The sequence below is a fragment of the Octodon degus genome, unplaced genomic scaffold (assembly GCF_000260255.1).
Source record: "Octodon degus isolate 3935 unplaced genomic scaffold, OctDeg1.0 scaffold00057, whole genome shotgun sequence".
Classification (NCBI taxonomy): domain Eukaryota; kingdom Metazoa; phylum Chordata; class Mammalia; order Rodentia; family Octodontidae; genus Octodon; species Octodon degus.
Window position 1 is genome coordinate 8392028 of NW_004524633.1, and position 22153 is coordinate 8414180.

The 22153-nt window shown below is 40.9% G+C and overlaps 1 protein-coding gene across 1 annotated transcript in view; it reads right to left on the bottom strand.

Annotated features, from left to right (window-relative positions):
* Positions 1–22153, bottom strand: part of Ankrd13c (ankyrin repeat domain 13C) — a 64975-nt gene that overhangs the window by 41906 nt on the left and 916 nt on the right. The window contains exons 2-3 of the mRNA XM_023718281.1: positions 21950–22145; positions 1502–1543 (exon numbers count right to left, since the gene is read on the bottom strand). Coding sequence (XP_023574049.1) covers positions 1502–1543; positions 21950–22145 — 238 coding nt within the window. The remainder of the gene's footprint in view (positions 1–1501; positions 1544–21949; positions 22146–22153) is intronic.

Here is a 22153-nt window from a genome sequence, read left to right on the forward strand (position 1 = left end):
AAAAAAAAAAAAAAAAATCAATAGCATTCCTATACACAAACAACAAACTCACTGGGAGAACAATTAGGAAACACCACCTTTCATAAGAACATCCACAAAATTAAACACTTAGGAATCAATCTAATGACCATATTTATAGAGGCACAGTCTGTCATAGCTAAACCTTGGAAACTTCCCAAATGCCCATCAAAAGATGAATGGATAAAGACGACGTGGGGTTTTTTATATAATAGAGTACTACTCTGGCACTGAGAAGGGTAAGTTTGAGACTTTCTAGCTCAACAGATACACCTTGAGACCATTCTCATAAGTGTAATAAATCAGACACATATGTGCAAATATTGCATGGTTTCTCTGATGTAAGAAACTGAAAGCACAAATAAGCACCAAAATGTGTATTACATATTGGGAAATGGGAAGAAAACGTTCAAGTAAGGGTAACATAGGAGGGGAAAGGGGAAAGGATAAGCAAAAAAAAAAAAAAAAAAAAAATGGGGAAAAAAGAAACAGTATGCCATATGACAATAAGAGATGTTCATGGGGCTGGGGAGATGGCTCAGTGGAATAAGCGCTTCCCTGGCAAGCGCAAGGGCCTGAGTTCAATCCCCGGTTCTGCCAAAAAAAAAAGGGAGATGTTCATAACAATACTTTAAGATCATTAAAAACATTAAATTTATTGGCCTGTAAAAATATAAGACTGAGTTTTTAACAGATTTTTACCAAAGATGTAAATTTTAAAAATCTAGCACTCAGAAGGCTTTCAATCATCTATCTGATATCCTCAATTTCCAGAATAACTACAAATCCAGGTAATTAAAATTGCATTACATATAGAAATAACATACAAGTGTAGGTATTTTTTTCTTTTTCTTCTTTCTTTTCTTTTGAGACAGGGCCTTGATGTGTACGTCAGACTGGCCTAGAACTCACTATGCAGTGCAAGCTGTTCTCCAGTACCCTGTGATCCTCCGGCCTCAGCCTCCTGAATGCTGGGATGACAGGCGTGTGCCACCAAGCCCAGATCAAACGTGATCTTTTAAATCTCCTACCCATGAATTTATTGTTTTAGGGTTTAGTTTTCTTTTTTAAATATGTAAGCAACACACTTTTACAATCTAGTTAAAATACTAAGGTCTTAGCTAATGAGTTGAGACATACCAAACATTAAATTTTTAAATTTAGATTTCTTACAAAACTGTTCTCATATTAAAAGTACTATAATATAGTTAATGAAAATTAATTTGGACATAAAACCTCTAAAATTATAAATGTGTTTGATAAAATAACCAACTAAGCAGAAAAAAAGTTTTAAATGACATGAAGGTTAGTACAAGATCACCTCTAACTCTTTTTTAAAAAACAGGCAACGGAAAATGAGGAAATGCTAATTTTAACATACTACAGGCCATGCTCAATTACAGACAGAATAACAAAAGGGATCTTAGAAATCTTAAACTGACTAAACAAGCATGAAGTTGAACATAAAAAAGAAAATACTAACCTTTATTTCCTAACATCACAGCAAGATGTAAAGGAGTGTTTCCTAAAATTAAAAACAAAAATGAAATTAGAAGTTGTAACAACATGAAAAACATTATCTTCACAGTGGTTTCCGTCCCCTCAGAGGCCTCACCGGCAGATCCAAAGTTGGGGAAGCCCTTCCCAACCCCCAGGACGCACTCTACCTCCTCCACACCTTTCTAAAGACTTCGGATGCTCCTGGCTGCCACCACATCACCCTTTGCTCTTTTTGCAAACAATTTAAATATCTACTAATCCTCCTCAGGGTAATCATGAAGACCAAATCCTAGTCTTCAAGTTATTTAGAACTCTTCAGACTAACATGGAATAAAAACGTATTAGAAAAGGCACAACATGAAAACGGAACACAGGACAGAGCTCCTAACTTTGCCTAGGCAGAAGGAAATAAAAAAGAATGTACCTCACTGAAATACGCCTTAAAGAATGAACTAGAAATGTCATCCCAACACTCTTGGGAGGCTGAAGCAAGAGGACTACTGTTAGTTCAAGGCCAGCTTGGACTACACAGAGACCCTGTCTCAAAAAAAGAAAGAAAAGGAGAAAAGGAGAGGACAGGAAAGGAGAGGGTGTATGTAGAGGAGCAAAAACACTACCAGTAAAAAAATCCATTAAAAAAATTCAGGCTAAAAGAAGAAAGAAAAGGGAAGGGAAGGGAAAGGACAACGAAGGTCCCCAAAGGCCATGTGAATGGGCAATGTGTAGCTGACACTAAACAGTGAAAACGGAAAGATGAGACATGACAACGGAGACAGGAAGCCTGCTGTGGCGCTGGGTGACACAGAATGGCTTCAACAGACACCTGAGCAGCACTGACAGCCTAGGAAGCAGTGATTACACACAAAAGGACACCAATAGTAATACTTAAAAATAACGTTGAATAAAATGTATACATATTAATTCAGATCTAAGTAGCTCTACAGAATTCACCAGTTAAAGAATGATAAGCTGAGCTTTATGGAGCGGTCATGTGCACCATGAAATAGGCTGAACTACATTTTCTCAGAAGTCTGTGTGAGAACTCTCCCAGTATCTTACCCTGACAAACCCTTCCACTGGGAGGAGTGCTAGGCCAGCCTAACTGCCGTCCCTGCATGCCCTGCCTGAGCCTCCAGTGCACAGAAGTCACTGTGCCCAGCAACTAACTTTTTTTTTTTCTCTCTCTCTCCCTTCCCCCCACAAGGTAGAATAAAATGCGAACCATTGGCAATCTCTGTAAGGTGCCATTCTGAGTCAAACTTAGAAAACAACACAAATGCATGTGCTAAATTTAAAAACAAATGGTCAGGTTTTAAAAAATGGAATTACAGTAAACCTCTTGATTTTAGCTCTTAGCAACAACAAAAACAAGGGGTTAGCAATAAATTCACATTATATTTTTGAAACCTATGAATTGGAAATTCAAATTTCCATGAGTCACTTGGCCTACACAGGACTTTTGAGTTTTCACACCTGAGAACGCTTCCTAGTTGAGATATGGAAACCACAATAATATAAATTGTTAATAAATGCACACTGAAAAAGGTTTCCAGAAAAAAAAAAAAAAAAAAACTGCTCACAATATTATTTGAGTCTAAACTGTTGCATAAGTATTGGTATAAGCTATGTTTTAAAAAGACAAACTTTGATTCTCCCAAAAGTTTAATAAAGTCCTTTATTAAACTTCAGGTATCTCCTCAAAAGGCTGACATAATGTTCACAGAATTTATCTGGGTAAGAATAAGAATGTAAGGTACATGAAAAAAGTATTTTATTTTAAAAAATCATTGTTGATTACTAGCTTAATATGGAGTATACAATGAAGGAAACATTTTCATTGAAGATATTTTTATAAATCAACTCATTTCCTTCTGTGCTTATGCTGAAACCAATTACCTATTTCCAAAGACAATAAAACTCGATGTTAGTAACTTTTCTCTTTAACTTCTCATAAAACTGTAAGATTAGGGACTCTCAGTTGAAAACTTTAAATCAAGGCCTCAGAGCAGTTTTTCTACAACTACTATGTGCCATTCAAACACTTAAGTGAACAAAACACTTATGAACAATTTTAAACACAATCATCCACTGGGCATGATGCTGCACACCTGCAATCCCAGCACTCGAGAGGCTGAGACAGGAAGATCGCTGGGAGCTTGAGGCCAGTCTGGGTTACACAGTGAGCTCAAGGCCAGCTTGAACTGCATAGCAAGTCCTGGACTCTAAATAAATACAATCACCCACTCATAACAAATCAGGAACCATTAGCTCAGTAAACTATTCTAGGCCTTCAAGACCTTCAGCATAATACAAAGGGTAAACATACCAACGTGGATAAATATCAATTCCTAAGCTGCCTGGTCTCAAACGAAGTCGTCTTCCTCCTTAGAAAATACTGTAAGCTAGGATTGGTGGCCCAGGCCTACACTGCCAACCTGTGGGAGGCTGAGGCAGGAGGATCATGAGGTGAGGCCAGCCTTGGCTACACAGTCCGTTGAAGGCCAACATAAACTACACGGTGAGACTGGTCTCAAAAATCCGACCCACTTCCCCCTCAAAACCACCTAAACTTCCTAAGTCTGCACTCACATTCCATGACCACTTACCAAACAAAAAACATTTTATCAAAAAGTTAACTAAAACTAGGGGCCGGGCAAATAGCTCAAAAGATCCCTGGGCCTGGTGTGCCGGCCCCACACCCAGGGTGCACTGAGCCTGCAATTGAGACTGGGTGTGGTGGCACATGGCTGTGGTCCCAGCCCTTGGGAGGCTGTAAACAGGACAATTACTATGAGTCCAATCTAGTAGTGAGACCCTGAACACCCTGTAGACCCTTCCTTAAAATACAGAAATAAATAAATAAATAAATAAATAAATAAATAAATAAATAAAAAAGAAAAAAGGTTAAGTAAAACTAACGCACAAATGAGAGCCAGAAGCCAAAGCTCACTGAGCCCCAAGCAAATGCTTCCATACTGCTGTCCCTCCCCAGGCAGGGCTGTGGGACGCTCCAGCTCAGGTGCTTACCATTCCACCCAGATACCTGCAGCAATGCCAATGGGCTCTCAGCCTCCAACCTCCTCTCTAAAGCTCTACTGCAATATTTTACAACAAAAATTGGGACATTACATTTCCACTTTCCATCTTTACCATGGTATAAAAAAAGTTTAAAAGTAAGTTCTCTTTTTTCATTGTCTTTGCCTTAGCTTTCATTTAAACTAAGTTCTCCCATAAGCAAGAAGCCCAGCTGACCCTGCCTGCTGTCTCACACCCATGCCCACCCTCCACTCCAAACACACACAATGCTTTCCTCTTAAGGCTCAAGTTAAGGGCCAGCCCTTGGGAGAATCTCTGTTCTCCTAGGTAATCAGATGATCCCTGGTTCCGATGCCAGTGCCAACACTATTTACTCACTTCATTTCACTTTAACCATACCTATTGTCCTCTATGTCTCCTTTGCGGGATGTACAACTCTGGGAGACATGTATTTTATCAATGTGTAGCAAACACTTCACATATCTGTGAAGTATTCAACACATCTGACATTCAAGATACAGCCAAGATAGCCTGATGGGGTAGCACATGCCTGTAATGCCAGCACTCAGGAGGCCGAGTCAGGAGGACTGGAGTAAGTGTGAAGCCAGCCTGTGCTACATAGGGAGGCCCTGTCTCACAGCCAAACCAAAGGTGCATTTGTTTGTGTTTTGTTTGTTTGTTTTGTTTTGTGCAGGATCAGGGATTGAACTCAGGACCTTGCGCTTAGCAGGCAAGTGCTTATTCTACTGAACTATCTCCTCAGCCCCAAAGGTGCATTCATGAATGAAGAAAAAAATGTAAATATAACTATCACCGCTAGCAGCATCAACAGCTGGAATCCTGGTAATTAAAATGCAACTGGTGGGGCCAGGAAGATAATCTCAGAAATTCTAGCACCTGCCAGGCAAGTGCCAAGGACCTGGGTTCAATCCCTGGTACCACATGCTGTGCCAGCCCCACCACAGGCCCGCTAAGTCAGCCAATGAAACTAGGCATTGTGGAGCACGCCTATAATCCCAGCACTGGGGAGGCTGAAACAGGATGATCACTCCAAGTCCAAGCAGAGTAGTGAGACCCTGTACCAAATACATAAATGAAAAACAAATGCAACTGGTATCAGCTTATGTAAGAGCAATAAACACAAATGTTTTCATAACTTGATGACTGCAAATGTTTTTCTGGAGCTAGGGATTGAACCCAGGGCTGTAACACTGAACTATAATCTTAGCCTTTTTTTGACTCAGTTTCTAAGTTACTAAAGCTGGACAGTCTGGATTAGAACCTGTGAATCCTGCCTCAGCCTATTGGAGTTCTGGAATTACAGGCAAGCGCCAGCACACACAGCTGAGGTGATTATTCCTTAATGCCTGGACTGCATTCATAGAACCACCTAACCTAGAGTTTTCCTTTGAGACATTTTTATTAGTCTCTAATAATTAGTGTACTTATGTTTTTTAGTGATGGCAACTGAATCCAATGCCTTGCACATGGCAGGCACACTGCTACTACCATGTTGGTAATTCCTTATGCTCATTTTGACAAATTAAGTATTTCTATCATCAACTTATCTAAATCTTTCACTGGCATACATTGTGTTCACAACATTCTCATGATGCATTGACATTAAATTTTTTTTTATTTTAAATGTAGTTTAATGATTTTTCTCATTAACAACACTCTCTTCAAGTAGGTTACAATTTATACCTACAGCAGACTAGCCAGGATAGTTTCAGGATCTTCAAATTCACTGTTATATTTAAAGAAACATTCAAGCCACGGTGAAACCATGTATCAAAATGAGAGGATCATTTCAGCCTGTCATCCTGCAGGTATACTTCTAAAGTACTGGAGAACAGTTGGGTTTTAAATGCAAATCCTGCCAGTTCAAGGATAGCCAGGACTGTGCAGCAAGACACTGTTGGCTTTCTTGCTGTTTTTCTAGTTTAATAATGCCTGCTTTTTGTTTCATTTGCATGAAATAAAACTTACATTGGGAAATGAAGCGTATTATGTTGCTCTTTTCTAATTTCTTTAAATTTGATGACTGGCTTTTTGGCCTTTTCTGTAGTATGCCTATCATTAACTTCTAGTTTATCTGCGTTGGGATTAGGGAATTGACTAGGTATAACTTCAGCTTCCTGAAACACAGAAATGTTTTAGGGCCAAGTCTGATAAGCCTTTGTAAATGCTATGTCCTGCCGTGGCTAGTTAACTGCTGGTCAGCTCGAGTGGGAACGCACAGCTGCCCGGGGTTAGTGTGTCCTGGGCAGGTAAGACCCCAGCTGTGGGTGGTGACTGGCAACCCAGAGGAGACCCCAAGGGGGAGGCCACATGCTGCTGCCAATTCCCTTGGAGACCCTTGCCCTGGCTAACTTTCCTGGCCTGAACTGGGCTGTTCCCATCGGAGGAGCTGAGTTCTCACTGTTGCCCACAATAGCTGAGGTCTTCTTCCAGGGAGGTCGGTCCACCTTGTGTGGTTCCTGGCCTCAGTGCAAAACCCCTTGGCTGTGGCACAGATCCATCACCTCACAACCACCACAGGCCCTTGGGTTTCTCCATGCATATCCCCATCAGGACTTGCATGACACTGCCCCGGGACCTAGGGCCTCGCTGGACTCCTCAGGTCTCCAGCATTTGGACGGACTTCTGACACTATTCTGCATTTAATTCTGGAGTGAATATTATAACGTAATCCTATCAAGTATGGTTCTCTATTAAATCTGTTCCCTTGCAAACCCTAACACTTGGAAAAGTCCTCTGTTAGCTACTGTGAATGTTTCGTGGCAGTCTCTACATCCAGTACCCTTTTTACATCATCTGATTTCTTTTGTACTTGGTGGTGGTGGCTTTCGTTATACAAATGGCAAAATCACCCAGAGTGGCTGAGGATTTCTGGGTCTTCTTGTAATTTTAGCAATTTCCCTTTGATGTAGTTTCAGGCCATGTTACCAATTACAAATTTAAAATCTTTACACTTTACTCATTATAAGGCACTCGCCTTTATCTCTTTTTTCTGATTTAAAACCTATTCCAACATTAGTACAATTTTTTGGATTGATATCTACATAGGATACAATTTTCAATCCTTAACTCCCAACTTTTCTCTACTATGTCCTAGCAATGTCTCCTCAGCCTGCGTGTGGCTGGAGTACTGGTGAGTACCTGGCTTGCAACTGAAGCACTTGGTCAAGTCTTCAAGAACCAATGATACACTGAGGACTGAATCTACCATTCCACTTGCGTTCTTTGTCTTACTCGTCCTGTGCTCCCTGCTCACATCTTTCTCTCCTACACTATTTTATCATTCCATTTTGCTTCCATGTTTAAATAAAAGGTATACACTGGTTATTTCCCTATTCTCCTGTGTGCCAGGCCTATGCTGAATCTCCAGCACCACACAAAAATGGCAATCTCTGAAATGTGGCTTTCCGGACTGAGAGGTGCTGCACATGGGACTCTAGAACAAAACTTAGTATGAAAAGAAACATGTTAAGATAGGTCAGTATTATATTGATCTTCTTGCTGAAATAATGCTCTAGATACACTGAGTTGAACAAAACACATTAAGTGTTGGAGACATAGCTCAGTGGCAAAGTGCTTGCTGAGCATGCATGAGGTCCCAGAGTCAATCCCCAGCATGCCAAATAAAACTCTATATACCCATAGATGTGCATGTATTGAAAAGTATTTACTTTGATTTCTTCTCTATCTGTGGCTGCTACAGAATGTACAACTACAGGCAAGACTTACAGTATTTACATTCACACTGTCCTAGGACTTGCAACTGACACCCACTTATCAGCAAAGTTCAGGGTGCTTTTGTGCTTTTCACCCTATTCCAACGTCAGGACCTCAAAACACTAATCTTTTCCCTCTTTTGGAAACTGCAGGCCACTAAACCTAGTCCCATGAGTTTTGGGTCCTGCCTTAAAAAAGTGTTTATGTAAGATTGTTTTTGTTGCTGTTCGTTCCTGTCTACACCTCTTATGTTCCAGCAGAAGCAACCTTTCAGTGCTTCTTTCAGTAATAAATTCCCTCAGGTTTTTGTAGACTATGCAACTTCAATCCTAATGAATCTTGTACTGGGTTATTGCTTACCTGATGAGTATTTGCTTCATCGTCCTACATGATGAAGGATGTTAACAGTATCCTTTCTGTTGCTGAAAAGTTCTAATTCTTTCCATTACCTGTTTCACAATGACTCTTTTCCTGGCTGCTTTTAAGATTTATTCTACTACTATTCGGCTAAACCATTCTGTCAAAGTGTTTGCTTTTCTTTTTCGGGACAGGGTTTCACTATGCAGTTCAGGCTAGCCTTGAACTCACAGCTCCTCAGTCCTCCCAATTATCCTGAGTACTGGCATGACAGGCTCTGCCACTATGCCAGAAGGGCCAAACCATTCCAATATGTATTCTTTTCTTCATTCTGTCTGGGCTGGATGTCTTGATTGCCTTGGTTACTGCCTTGCACGAATTCTGTAAAATTCTTCAGTTCTTTCCAAATACTATCTCTTCTCTCCTGACGTTCAATTAAAGAACAACTCTCTACTGCTTTTTTTTTCTTTCTTTAAAACTTCCTTTCCTCCTCCCATTATTCATTTTATCAATATAGGAGAAAGAAACTTACAAACTAAAAGTTACCAGGGATGAGTTTGTAGTCTTTGAAACTGAAGAATGAATTTTAGGCACAATGGAGGTTAAGAGAAGAATATGTATTTATTCGGGGAAAGAAAGCTTCTGTCCAAGAGGAAGACAGAAGGGGACCCAAGTGAGTTGCCAAGGAACTTGCCTTTTCTCAGAATTTTTATAGAACAAATCCACAAGGCCAGGTCAGTCCAACATGGGAAACATGAGAACTCACTAGGTGGGCACAAGGTAGAACAAGTCTATGGTCTAACAGTAAGACTACAAGTACAATTGCTCAGGTAAAATTAAATCAGGATCAAATGGGGAAGTGAGTCATGTAGCAAGCAGGCATGAATACACAATGGGAGCTTTTCCTGTAGGGGGTTGGGTTATAAGTCTTTGTGGCTTTGTAAAGATCACTGATACCCATTCACAACATCAATCTCTGATGTCCATTCCTAGAGGTATGTGGCTGCATTTGCTTACTCTTTCATCTTCAGGTCTGGCCCACAGCAGAAGTACCTGTTTCTCCCACAGTTGCAAAGAGTCTTGTGTTCCATAGTGGGTCCATTGAGGGCCCAGCCCTAACTCAGCTGCCTACAATAGTATCACACAAATACTTTTTCTAACAGTTCCTAGCTCATGAATTCCATCTTCTGCAAAGCTCTAGACTGTTGCTGAGCCCACTTATTTAGTGCTTTTCAGTGACTGCATTTTGTCATTTGAGAATTTCCATTTGATACTTTTTCCAAATCTATAGTCTCAATCCTCAAGTTTCCAATTCTTAACTAAAGTAATTAATTTCTGGAAATTCTCAAAACTTGCTAAGTATTGTTCCATGCAGTTCTCCTCAAGTAATACAGTAATTACAGTACAAAGCACTGACAGGTCTGTTTCTGTTCTGGTTTTCATAAAGTGTCCAGTTTCGTAATGCCAACAATCTTCATTCATTAGACTTGGTATTTAACTATACACAGGAATTCCGAAACCTAAAAAGTACTTCTGACATACAGCTGAGGCTCTGAGAGTCCAGATCACCCAATCCAGGGGCTGTCACTGTTTTCTAAGACTCATAAAGAACCCAGAGATATACTCAGTCTGTATAGATGACTTTCAGTTCAAGCAGTGCCAAGGTGCAGCTCTCCCATGCTGCAGTCCCAAGAGCCGTAGGTTCAAGGGCACCCCATACTCCCTAGGCCCTGACCACCACCCTTTTGGCCTTATCACTCAGGGAAACTCCAAAAGGTCTCTCTCAGCCTTTTCCCGGGATTGCAGGCGCCAGTGAGGCAAAGCACACCGCAACACTGACTTTTGTCTTTGGAGTTCCATCTTCTGCCAGAGGCTGTGAGCTCCCGCCTGGTGGGCACCCCAAAGCCTGTACGATCCTGGGCTCTTCCTATTCCTGAGATTTTACACTATCTGGGCCACTGTCGCAGGAGGCAGAAATCCAAGCTCAGTTTTATTTCTAATATTCTGCTTCCTATTTCTTAGGGGTTTTGTTTGTTTTGTTTTGTTTTGTTTTTTCCAGAACTGGGGATTGAACTCATGCCCTTGTGCTTGCCAGGCAAGCACTTATTCTACTGAGCCATCTCCCTGGCCCCTCTGCTTCCTATTTCTTGCTACTGTCAGTGCATATTCCTATCAAAATATACTCTCAGCACTTTCCAGAGTAATTTTTATCTCAAATTCAGTTTTATAAGTAATCCTACCATTCACTCCTACTTTACCAATAACCTGAATAAAATTTTCATTTTTTTAACCAATCTCCTTCAGGTATGTCTATGAAACCCCTTTTCTAAACAGGTAACACGGATATTTTAGGGATCCATGTATATTTCAGCCTGTAGCTTTCTCTTAGGGCCATGCCACTACCTCAAGTATATGAGCCAATCAGACCCAATCTGTTTCATTCTGAGTTAGAAAATGTGGCCAGCAAGGGCGTAATTCCCACCAGGTTCCAGATCATTTTCTGACAAAAACCCCCCAGAAAGGACTGAGGGAGGGAAGCCTGAAGCCAGAATGAAGGGTTCCTTTGCCACTGTAGTCACAGTGCCCTCAGTGTAGTGAGATTGCACACTCTGTACCACACAGATCAGTGTGCCACCCAGGAGCAACTAAGTCTCCTAGGAGGCATCTGGGAACGTCGGTCTGAAAACTGCAGTTTGAAAGCTGGGCAGTGGGGGTTCCCATGCCATCTGGAAGGCACAAGCCAGGGATGCTGAGAAGCATCGAGTAATAGAAAAGGCGGTGCCCCACAGAGAAAAAAATCATACACCAAAACAACCAAAGCAGAGGCTGAAAAACTGACGCACAGCGAGCCCAACCAGAGGAGAAAATCCACATAATAGCAGAACAGAGAGACTAGAAATGCCATGACAACGCTGCCAGAGCTGTGGATGCAAGCATGCTCAAGCTGGCTCCTACCCTACCCTTTTTATTTCTGAGAACTAAAAGATAACCTTTGGGCCAGTCAATGCTGAATTTCTATGACTAATTACAAAAGGCATTACTAACACAACACAGGAATATCCAGCTTTGCCTGCCGTAATTCCACAGGCATTTCTCTTTTCCTCAATGCCTTTGCTCTCCTTCTCCATTCTGCAGGTCTTCCTGTCTTCTGGAGGTGGGCCCCAGGGCCTCACATGCAGCCACCATGCTGACCCCTGAGCTGCACACCCAACTTCTTCTCTAGCGGTATTTCAACTATTTTTATTTTGTCACACAGAATGTAGATAAAAGTCAGTTTCTATCTGAAACAAATCAGCTTTTTTTTTTTTTTAAATGTATTTAGTACAGCGTCTACAAGGGTCTCACTACACAGATCGGACTTGAAGTGATCCTGTTTTCAGTCTCCCAAGTTCTGGGATTATAGGCACACACCATCACACGCAGTCTAGAATCATCTTTTTTAAAAAGGCACTTAATTCTTTTTTTTTTTTTTTGAAAACATAAGCATTAAAAATAGACATGTTGCTTTTTGTCAGTGCAAAAATAAAAAAGCACTCATAAATATTTAACTTTAAAAAAATCATTATTTCCTTTCACAAAAACATTAACAAGTTAACAGTCCTTTTTCTCCCTTTTTCTCATGCATCCACTTTTTTCACTGATTTAATGAATGGCTGCAAAATTTCCTTACACTTACACAATAAATGATTAACATTTGACACAAAAAATATTTTGGAAACTTGCTCTTTACTATAACCCACAACTAATTACTAGAATTAACTTGTTCAAAGTCCACTGTCTCCGCTTTCCAACATCTCTCCCTCCCCAGTCATCTCAATTTCATCACCTAATGTAGGACAATTTACCATTTTCAGGAACATCGTGCTGACTGCTCCATTTCCCAGACTATATGTCCTCAAATATTAGTATCACTTTTATGAATGAAGACATGTAGAAAGAATTCTAGTTTGAAGATGCTGTAGTAACTACACTGCCATGTTGGAAGGGCCCAAGACCAAATTTGGGCCATCTATTTTATCCATGGGCATTACTTCACACTGCAGTATTCTTCACTAATTCCAAAACATTACTAAGATATAATCTATTAAACATCACAGTCCCACTAATATGTACAATTTTTATGAATCAGTTTAAAATAAAAGTAATTTTAAAATTTAACAAACCTATAGGGAAAAGTATATGTGAAGCATGATTCGAGACTCCACCTTGGGTCAAGTAAACAAGAATGAATGCTACAAAGGCCATTATGAGAACAATTAGATAACACAATTCTATCCACACTAAATATTTTGAATAGGATCATTCAATTGTGTTTACACAGAAAGGTTGCTATGTGTACAGTAAACTGATACATTTTTAACTTAAGTCTCAAAGTTTCAGAAAATAAAGCAGTTATAGCCACTGCTCAGGGTCCATGGGTGAGCGGTTCCAAGAACTGCCACCACAGGCAGGACAACTGAAGATGGTCAAATCCTTTTCATAAAATAGTTTGCCATCTGTTTATAATCAATATACATCCTCCTATATATTTTAAATCACCTCCTGATTACTCACCTATAATAATATAAATGCTAAGCAAACAATTAATATGCTGATTAAGGAGTAATGATAAGAAAAAAAAAATCCATGTGGATCCAGCACTGGTGTGATGTTTTTCTGCGTCTTTGCAATCTGTACCTGAGTCTACAAATGCTAAAAGGCAGACATGGCGGGGGTGCACACACGCACACACATGTGTGAGACAGTGTTAGAAACTAGTAAAAGGTGTTTCACTGGGCTTAGCAACTTTACTGTAGAATACTTCAAATTAAAAACAAAAATCTTCCTGGTCCTGCAGGAAGCACAAGTATCGCCCCTGGGGCGCACTGAGCAGGGGATGGAGTCTAGCCTCGTGGCACATGTCTGCAATCCCAGCGGGGGGGCTTAAAACAGGAGGAACACTAGAGTCTGAGCTGCATAGTGAGACCCTGTCCCAAATACACAAAATGAAAAATAAATAAACAAAACTATTATGAAAGATAAATCTTTTCACTATTTTTTCTGAAATACCTGAGATCTCTCCATCCCTGGAATCACCTCTCATTTTAGATCAAGGGAGTTTTCTTGCCATGGCCCTGTCTCCTCTGGGGACACTCATCCAGCACTGTCCTCCATGGGGACTCTGTCTTTTATCTTTCATTTTACTCTTTATGCTATTTCTTTCCACAGGCATTTTTTTTAACATCAAGTTCTCTACACCATGAAGACATTTCTGTATTTCATTTACATTTTTTAAATCTAGTGACAGTATTTTTTTAAAACCTTCTACAGGCTCTTTTCTCAGTTTGGCCTACTTTCTGCCCATCATCATACAACAGAGTTTTCAGTAACAAAATATACTTTTGTTACTGAAAAAATAAAGGTATTATTTGTTAAATCTTTTCCTTGCAGCATATGCAGCAGCCGTTCATGAAGCGAGCTCTTCCCCTCAGAATGATTATGCTTTACTGATCCCAAGTGGACTTTTCTACTCAGCCGCCTCACAAAGGTCTAGAAGGGGACAAGCAGCTGCGCTTCTTCTCAGTTTACTCAAAGAATGCAGAGCAGAAACTGCTAGATGACAGCACTTCCCTAGGGGCTCCATTCTAGTTCTTTAGAAAGAGTCCAAACAGCTGGTCAAATGAGCAGCTGCTGCACAAAAGGAAAGATCTAAGGATGCTGCAAAGAGCACACTCTGCCCTGAAAGGCTAAGGAGGAGGATCAACATGGGTTTGAGGACAGCCTGGGCTGTTCCGTGCATTCAAGGCTGGTCTGAACTACACAGCAATGCCTGTCCCAAAACAACAGACGAAAGTGTTCTTTACAAAGGACTCTGGGCAGGCCCCTTATTCTGCCTCAAGAACAGTCTGCTGTTAGTACTAACTTCTTTCTCTGAAATAAGTTGCCAGAAATAGCTTTATTTTTTCCACTGTTAATGAGTACACAGGATACTAACAAAGTGAAAGGAAGTAGACTGTCCTGAGACACACTTGCTCCTGCCATCTGTTTCCGATGGTTCAAGCTTCCTCGTCCCCAAGTCAGAGAGGTGGGCATGCACCCACACCCACACGTGGAGCCTGCGTGGACTGTGCACACTGTATGCAGACAAGGGTGCAGCTTGCAAGTTTACAGCAGTTCCCTCTCTTGCTCCTCAATTAAACACTTGCAGACACTGTCCCGATGGGCAAAGTCTGGGTTCTGTAACAGTCCACCCATCACTCATCAATGCAACTCCCATATATAACCCCACGGTACTTCCACAATTTTACTTTATTATAGTTTACTTGGTTCTAGAATAACTACTGTACTTTACTACAAAAAACCAGGACAGGTATTTGGAAATCCCATTATCTCATTCATCTTACTCAGGAATAAGAGCCATTCATTTTCACTCAATAAACATGATCTGAGCTTTACTATGTACTCAGGCTGGTGTCAAACCCCAGAGGTCTGATCATTCACAAGCTAAAAATAATTTCTATTCATGAATAAATCCTATTCCTATACTCAAAAAAAGATTTTAAAATGAGGGGTCAAAATAGAGGTAGTGAGTGATCAGAAAAGGAATAAAAGGTTAGAATTGAAAATAATCATGGGAGACAAGACTCTTAATACTTTAGGCGGAAAGAAATCTCTCTACAGAGATGTTTTAAGTGCAATCTAAAAGGTAAAGAGAAGCCAAGAAATCTAAGAATGGGAAGTATTGCAGAGAGAGGCCAAAAATAACTGGGCCTTCAAGGAACTGAAAGAAGAACAAGTGTGTCACAGCAGAGTAGGGCTGAGAGCCACACAGGACAGGGCAGTGAGGCAGCAAGCACAGGAGCCCGCTTTTCAAGGAAGGAAGGTTTAACAGGATCTTGAGCAGGAAGCTGCACCATACAAAGTAGGTTTTATAATTTTTCCTTTAACGACACAAGAGTAGACCAGAGAGAGACGTATAGCTGTTAAGTCTGATACTACATTCCAGGGAAAAAAATAATTTTTTAAAAAAAAAAAAAAAGGCTGGTGCCAAAGTGAGGGCAGTGAAGGCAAAAGCAGACAGATTTAAAACAATTTGCTAATGCCAAGCATGGTATCACACATCTGTAATCATAGCAGTCCAGAGGCTGAGGCAGGAGGATCACCACAAGTTCAGGGCCAGCCGGGGGTACAATGAGTTCATGGCCAGCCTGAACTACATAGATCCTGCCTGCAAATAAAACCAAAATAAAAATAAAAGACTTGGCAGCCAGGCAGAAGAGGTAAAAAGAGAAAAAGAAAAACAAAACTCTATTACGTTTAATTATGAAATCCCAATATTCTCCAATACAGATGAATTATAAAATACAGAACACAAAGCAAAAGTCTAGTCAAATATAAACATGATAGTAAACAAACATGCTTAAAATCAAACAAACTACTGGATATCTACTTTTGTTCTAATAGCATTTTAAAGATGAAAACAAAAAAGTACTATACTCTCAATGGTAAAGGAAGAGAACACCAGGAACAATGGTTCCTGCGGGGAAGGCGAACTGGACAGGAGATGCAGACACTGGAGGGAAACATATTTTACACTGTGTCCTTTCATAATATAGGAAAAGCCCCAACCCTTGCAGGGCTCCTGACTCGAGTGTCTGCAGTCCACAAGTACTAGAACACACCTTCTCACCGCCCCTCACACTCCCGAAGACACACACTGCTAGGGCTTTCCAGCACGGGGGTGCAATCTGTCCAAAAAGTAAGTTAAGGAAAATCCACCAGAGTAGACGGAGCACCCAGGTGAAGAAATCAAGGTATTGATGCTTCTAGACCATTACTGCTTTATTAAGTCCTACAGGAACATACAGAAAAAGTGGTAAACACATCAGTTCATATTGAAGTTGCAAATAAATCTTTCCATGACAAGCCACATTATTAATCACATTATAAAAAGATGAATGAGCCAGAAATGACTGAATTCAACAATCCAATCTCACATCATAGGGAAGAATATAAGCAGAGCTGGGCATGGTGACACATACTTGTAATCCCAGCATACCAGAGGCTGAGGCAGGAGGATCACTACAAATTCAAGGCCAGCTTGAACTAGACGGTAAGACCCTAGCTCAAAAAACCTAAAAGAGGAAAAAACTATAAACATATATAACATATACATACATATATTATATGCATATATATGTATATATATGGAGTTTATACTATAAAAGATGGTCAAACGCCATACTAAATTAATATCTGGAACAGCCACATGACGTGTAACATCAGCATCAATGGCACAACCCAGGTAGAGGAACTCGATGCATAGACCTCAGGCTTTCAGTCACTGCAGTCACTACCCCCAGTTCTCTGGGTCTTCAAGGTGCAGCTGAAGCAGCTCACCAGCTGTCTGTCTTCAACCAGATGTGTTAGTGGATTTGCTACATAAAAGATACTAAAAACTATCATTACAATCAATTTCTCATATTTTTAAATTTCAAACTGGACACGTTCTTTCTTCATTAACCAAACTTTTTTTTGGAAAAGTAAGTGGAAGAGACTCCAGCAGCATTAAGATGACATACTGAAAGCTTCACCCTAGTGACCAGGATGAAAGAGACAGACACAAGGTGAGCAAGCCCCTTGCTGTACCTCTCACCCCTTCCCTCCCTCAGCGCACTAAAAACCATGAGAGAAAAAAATCCCCGCTTCATCGGTGGGAAAAATAAGCACATTATTTTCCAAAATTACATTATCTAGAGAAAGGAAGAACTGTGGCTCTAAGATCTGTACTATTGCTACATCAGCAGTTTTCCGACACTGGGCTTCAGACCCTACCTACTGTAGACAATTTTTGAGACAGGGTCTCAATGTGCAGCCCAAGCAGACCTGGAGCCTGCAGGACCCCTGCCTCAGCCTCCCCATTAAAAGTATGCATCACTATGCTGAACTTGCTGCATACATATAAGAATCAAGAGAAAATCCCAACACCTTTGATATGGTCCATCTATTTCCTTATATGTGTCACCATTAGACAAATTTTAAATTTCATGTAGAAAAGGTTTATGTAAGCTACAACAAACCTATTATAGGCTAATATAAAAAACTTATTTCACCCTAGTTAGAATGACTATTATCAAAAAAAGACAAAAAATAACAAATACTGGTAAGGATGCAGAGAATAGGAATTCTTGCACACTGCTGGTAGGAATGTAAAAAGTGCAATCATTACGTAAAACAATATTGAGACCCCCCTCAAAAAGCTGAAAACAAATACCATATGGTCCAACAATCCCACTGCTGGGTGTGTATATATATGAAAGGGAAATAAAATCATTGATCAAAGAGCCTACATATCCACATTTACTACAGCAGCACCATTCACAAGAAAAGTGAAATCAACTAAGAAGCTTATTGACAGATGAATGGATTTTAAAACTGATACACACATTCATACATATACACACACACACACACACACACACCTGTGAACATGCATGTGGTAGATTATGTAGCCACAGAAAGATAAAAATCTTGTCATTTGTGGCAACATAGATGGAATCTAAGAAAAATAAACTGAGAAGATAAAGTCAACTACTACCTGTTCTCATTCATTTGTTGGAAGCTAAAAAATTTGCTTATGTGGGTGTGGTGGCACATGCCTGTAATCCCTGCCCTGAGGCTAAGGCGGAAGATTTGCCACAAGTTTAAGGCCAGCTACATGATGACACTCAGCCTAAAAAAGACAAAAAGAGCAAATTACACAGAATAACAAAATAAAGGCTAATATAGGAAAGATATTATTCACCTATGTAACACACCTGTGTACTTTCCATGTTTCAAAGATCATTTAAAACACTTTATAAACCAGTCGCACACCCTTACAGTCCCCAGCCCTGAGGAGGCTGAGACTGGAGGATTACCACATTCCAGGCCAGCCTGGACTACACAGAGAACTCATGGCCAGTATGAACTACATACCAGAGCCTGTCTCAAAAAGCAAAACAAAAAGTCATACGCCCTATGGATATAGAAGCTGGGGAGGGATGTTAATGTTTAACCTGAAGACCAGAGCTCTGATGGTTCTTGTCAAATATCCAAAGGGTTAGGTGTGGATGAGATCAAGTGGCCCATTTCTGTGTGATAGGCAGACAAAACATGACACTGATCAGAGTTCAACAGAAACACTGGACAGCTGTCAATGCCAACATCTCTATTAAGTATTAAATGTGACTATATTAAAGAACTGTGTGTGCTATGAATCAAAACACCTCCGTTATTGGAACTAACTTTGCTGCAACATGGCAGGTTTTACAAGGCTAATAATCAAGGGCTCACTAGTCTGGGCTATTAATTTCACTTCTAACTTTGCACCTTATACTAAGGATGTAACTTTAGTACTTCCCTGGCTCTCAGGGGTTCACATTTCTCATCTTAAAAATAAGGATAAATCTCATCTTTCAGGGTTGTTGTGGAGATTAAATGTAACAATACACACAGCCCAGGGCTGACAAAACATATTGCATCTGCAATGGTCGCAGGAACAACACTGTCATCATCACCTGCTGTGGAAACAATCTACCAGAAATATAGAACTCAGTGCTGCACAGTTCACCTGCCACTCTGGTTTGCTCCTGCAGAACTGTGACTTCCCTGCGAACCTATGGTGTTCTGGCAATCCAAGACAGCACACAGCTTGTTTTTATTTGGGAATTTAAAAGGTACTTATCCTTTTCAATTTTAAAGAAAAAAAAATCCTGGGGCTGGGGAGACTGCTCAGTAGAACAGCGCTTGCCTGGCAAGCGCAAGGGCCTGAGTTCAATCCCCAGTTCCTCCAAAAAAAAAAAAAAGGAAAAAAGTTCTTAAAAAATAAGTAAAGCGGGGCTGGGGAGATGGCTCAGTGGAGTAAGTGCTTCTCTGGCAAGCGCAAGGGCCTGAGTTCAATCCCTGGTTCCGCAAAAAAAAAAAAAAGTAAAGCCTCTCACCTAGTAATATATCAACAGCAAAAATAATCATTAGATAAAATAACAGCAAAGTACCTCACAGGAGAAAAGACGAAACAGCAGCTCTTCGTGGAGGAGAGAGAAGGGCTTTGGGGGGAGGGCTACTGCTCACAGGTGTGAGATTCAGGGTTACCCGTCATCAGAAATAACAACATAAATGTGGGTAAACAAAACAAAAAATTTCCTGTGGAAGCTGAACTTCAACCGCCTCAGGGTAAGAGTTTAAAGGTTTCCTTTAGCAATGTCTTCGTAACTACCAGACTAAAGAACCTGGAAGCCCAACAATCCTGCAATTCAGGGCCTTTGGTGAATGCTACAGCTCCCTCTTAAAGGAGTTAACCTCAAAAGAAAGTCTGTGTGTTTTCTGAGGTATTTCAAGGTAATGTAATTAAACTCAAAAGACAGTGGCCAGTCAGAAGGGCCTCACAAGCCTGTAATCCCAACACTCGCCCAAGGAAAGACAATCTCAAATTAAAAGCTGGCCTGCACAATTTAAGGAGACTGGCTCAAAGATAAAACAAAAATCACTTTTCTTGATGAGCATGGTAGTGTCCTGTCTGTTATCCCAGCACTCAGGAGACTGAGACAAGAGGCTCACTACAAGCTGTAGGCCAGCCCCGGCTCACAACACATACACACAAAAAAAGCATCAAAACTTTAAGTTTAAAAAGGGCTGAGGGCGTAGCTCAGTGTGAAGGTCCTGGGGTCAATCCAGGCAAAAACAAAAACAAAACAAAACAAAAACCGAAGGAAATCCCATAAATAAAAAGTACAATTATATGCAGACAAATCTGAAAAGCAGTCTAGTAACTGACTAGTAACTGGGGAGCCTTTGACAACTGTTTCCCAAAGGGTAGAATACAATTCTTATCTGGAAGCAACATTACACAAGTTACAATAGTGAAATGGTTAATGTAGGAAGGAAAACATAGGGACGGCTAGATCATGATGTATGATACTGTCACAATTATACTGTAAATTCAGAAAACAAGTGCAGTTGTTTGAGAACCATACAACTCTAAATGTACTTTTCAAATTTCAATTTTTATCCAAATTTTAGATAAAGAGCTAGAATCTAAGAGAATTATGGGAGCTTATTTGGAGCAAAGAATTAAACATATTCTAACTGAATACAGAAAACTGTCATGCCAAGTTAAAAGCAGAGTTCTCAACAGTATTTGTGCTCAACTTGAAAAATCAGCCTATTTAATAAATGTTAAAACTATATTACTTTAATTTACATGCCAAAAGAATACCCACCTCTGACAGGACTAAACAAAAAAAGGGGATACAAAGGAAAGATCATTTTGTATATATACAGAGTAGATATACAGCTATTTTCGCTTAATTCAATGAGAAGAGGTGTACTAATAGTGGTTGGACAGGATATCCTGTCTGCTTCTTGTACTATTGATAACCACTAAGAAGGCAACAATGTACAATGTATTATCAAAAATGTCCCATTAATCAGCTTTGAAACTGTTTCATTCATATTTGTTTCTCAATAAAACTAAAATAAAAAAAGTATTACTTTAGCTTTCATTAGCAAATGTTACTTAAGGCCCTGGGTTCAATCCCACACCACGTGAAGTAAAATGTAAACAAATTCACCATTGCTTAAAAGTCAACTAACTCAATAACTTTATTATTCTTCGAAAGAAACAAAACTCAGCTGACAAGATATGGCCAACGAGTCCTTCAACAACAAACACCCTACACTTCCCCAGAGACTATAATGAAGTCACCACAAAAAATCACAACAGTGTAGTTAGTCATCGAAATGAGATTACTGGCAATTATCTACGTAAAACACGCGAGCAAAATAGCTACTTTGAAGTCATTTTACATATTCTAGGAATCAACTGGCAACAAATTTCTACCGTGCGGCTTTCAGAAACCCAAGGGTTCTAAGTTCCTCAGACAGCAGACAAACTAGGCTAACAACTTGTTGACAGGCAGCGATCACAACCAGGCGTGGTCGCCTCGGGAACAGCCCCTGGCCAAAGAAGGTGGGAATTTGCGTGTTCAAAGATTCCACGCTAGGAAAGAGAAAGTTCTTTCCATAAAGGAAGAAAGGCAGGTTGGATGAAGCAAGCTAAACTCTGCTTGCTGGCGGTGGGGACGCTGGTGCCGGAGGCCCGGCTGGAAGGCAAACCCGACAGCTCAGGCCCCCGCGGGGACTGGCCTCCGACCGCCGGCGAGCTGTTCCGGACCGGCCGGGAGGCGCAAGCCCGGGCTGCAGGAAAGGGAGCCCGCGATCGAGGGCCTCCGGCGCACGCCGCGGGCTGGGGCAGCGAGGTGGACGGGGCAGCGCTGCTCACCGTGATTATCTTTCTGCCCGATGTTGTGCGTGCGGATGAGGGACGAGAGCCTCCGCACATCCCCCTTGAACACGCACTCGTGCACCGGGTAGTGCGCGGGGCCGCTGCCTCCGTCGGCGACCACGGCGATGGGGCCGCTGCCCGCGAGAAGGGCCGGGGGCTGGGGAGCGGCGGGCGCCGCGTTGTGCAGCGGCAGGGCCGGGG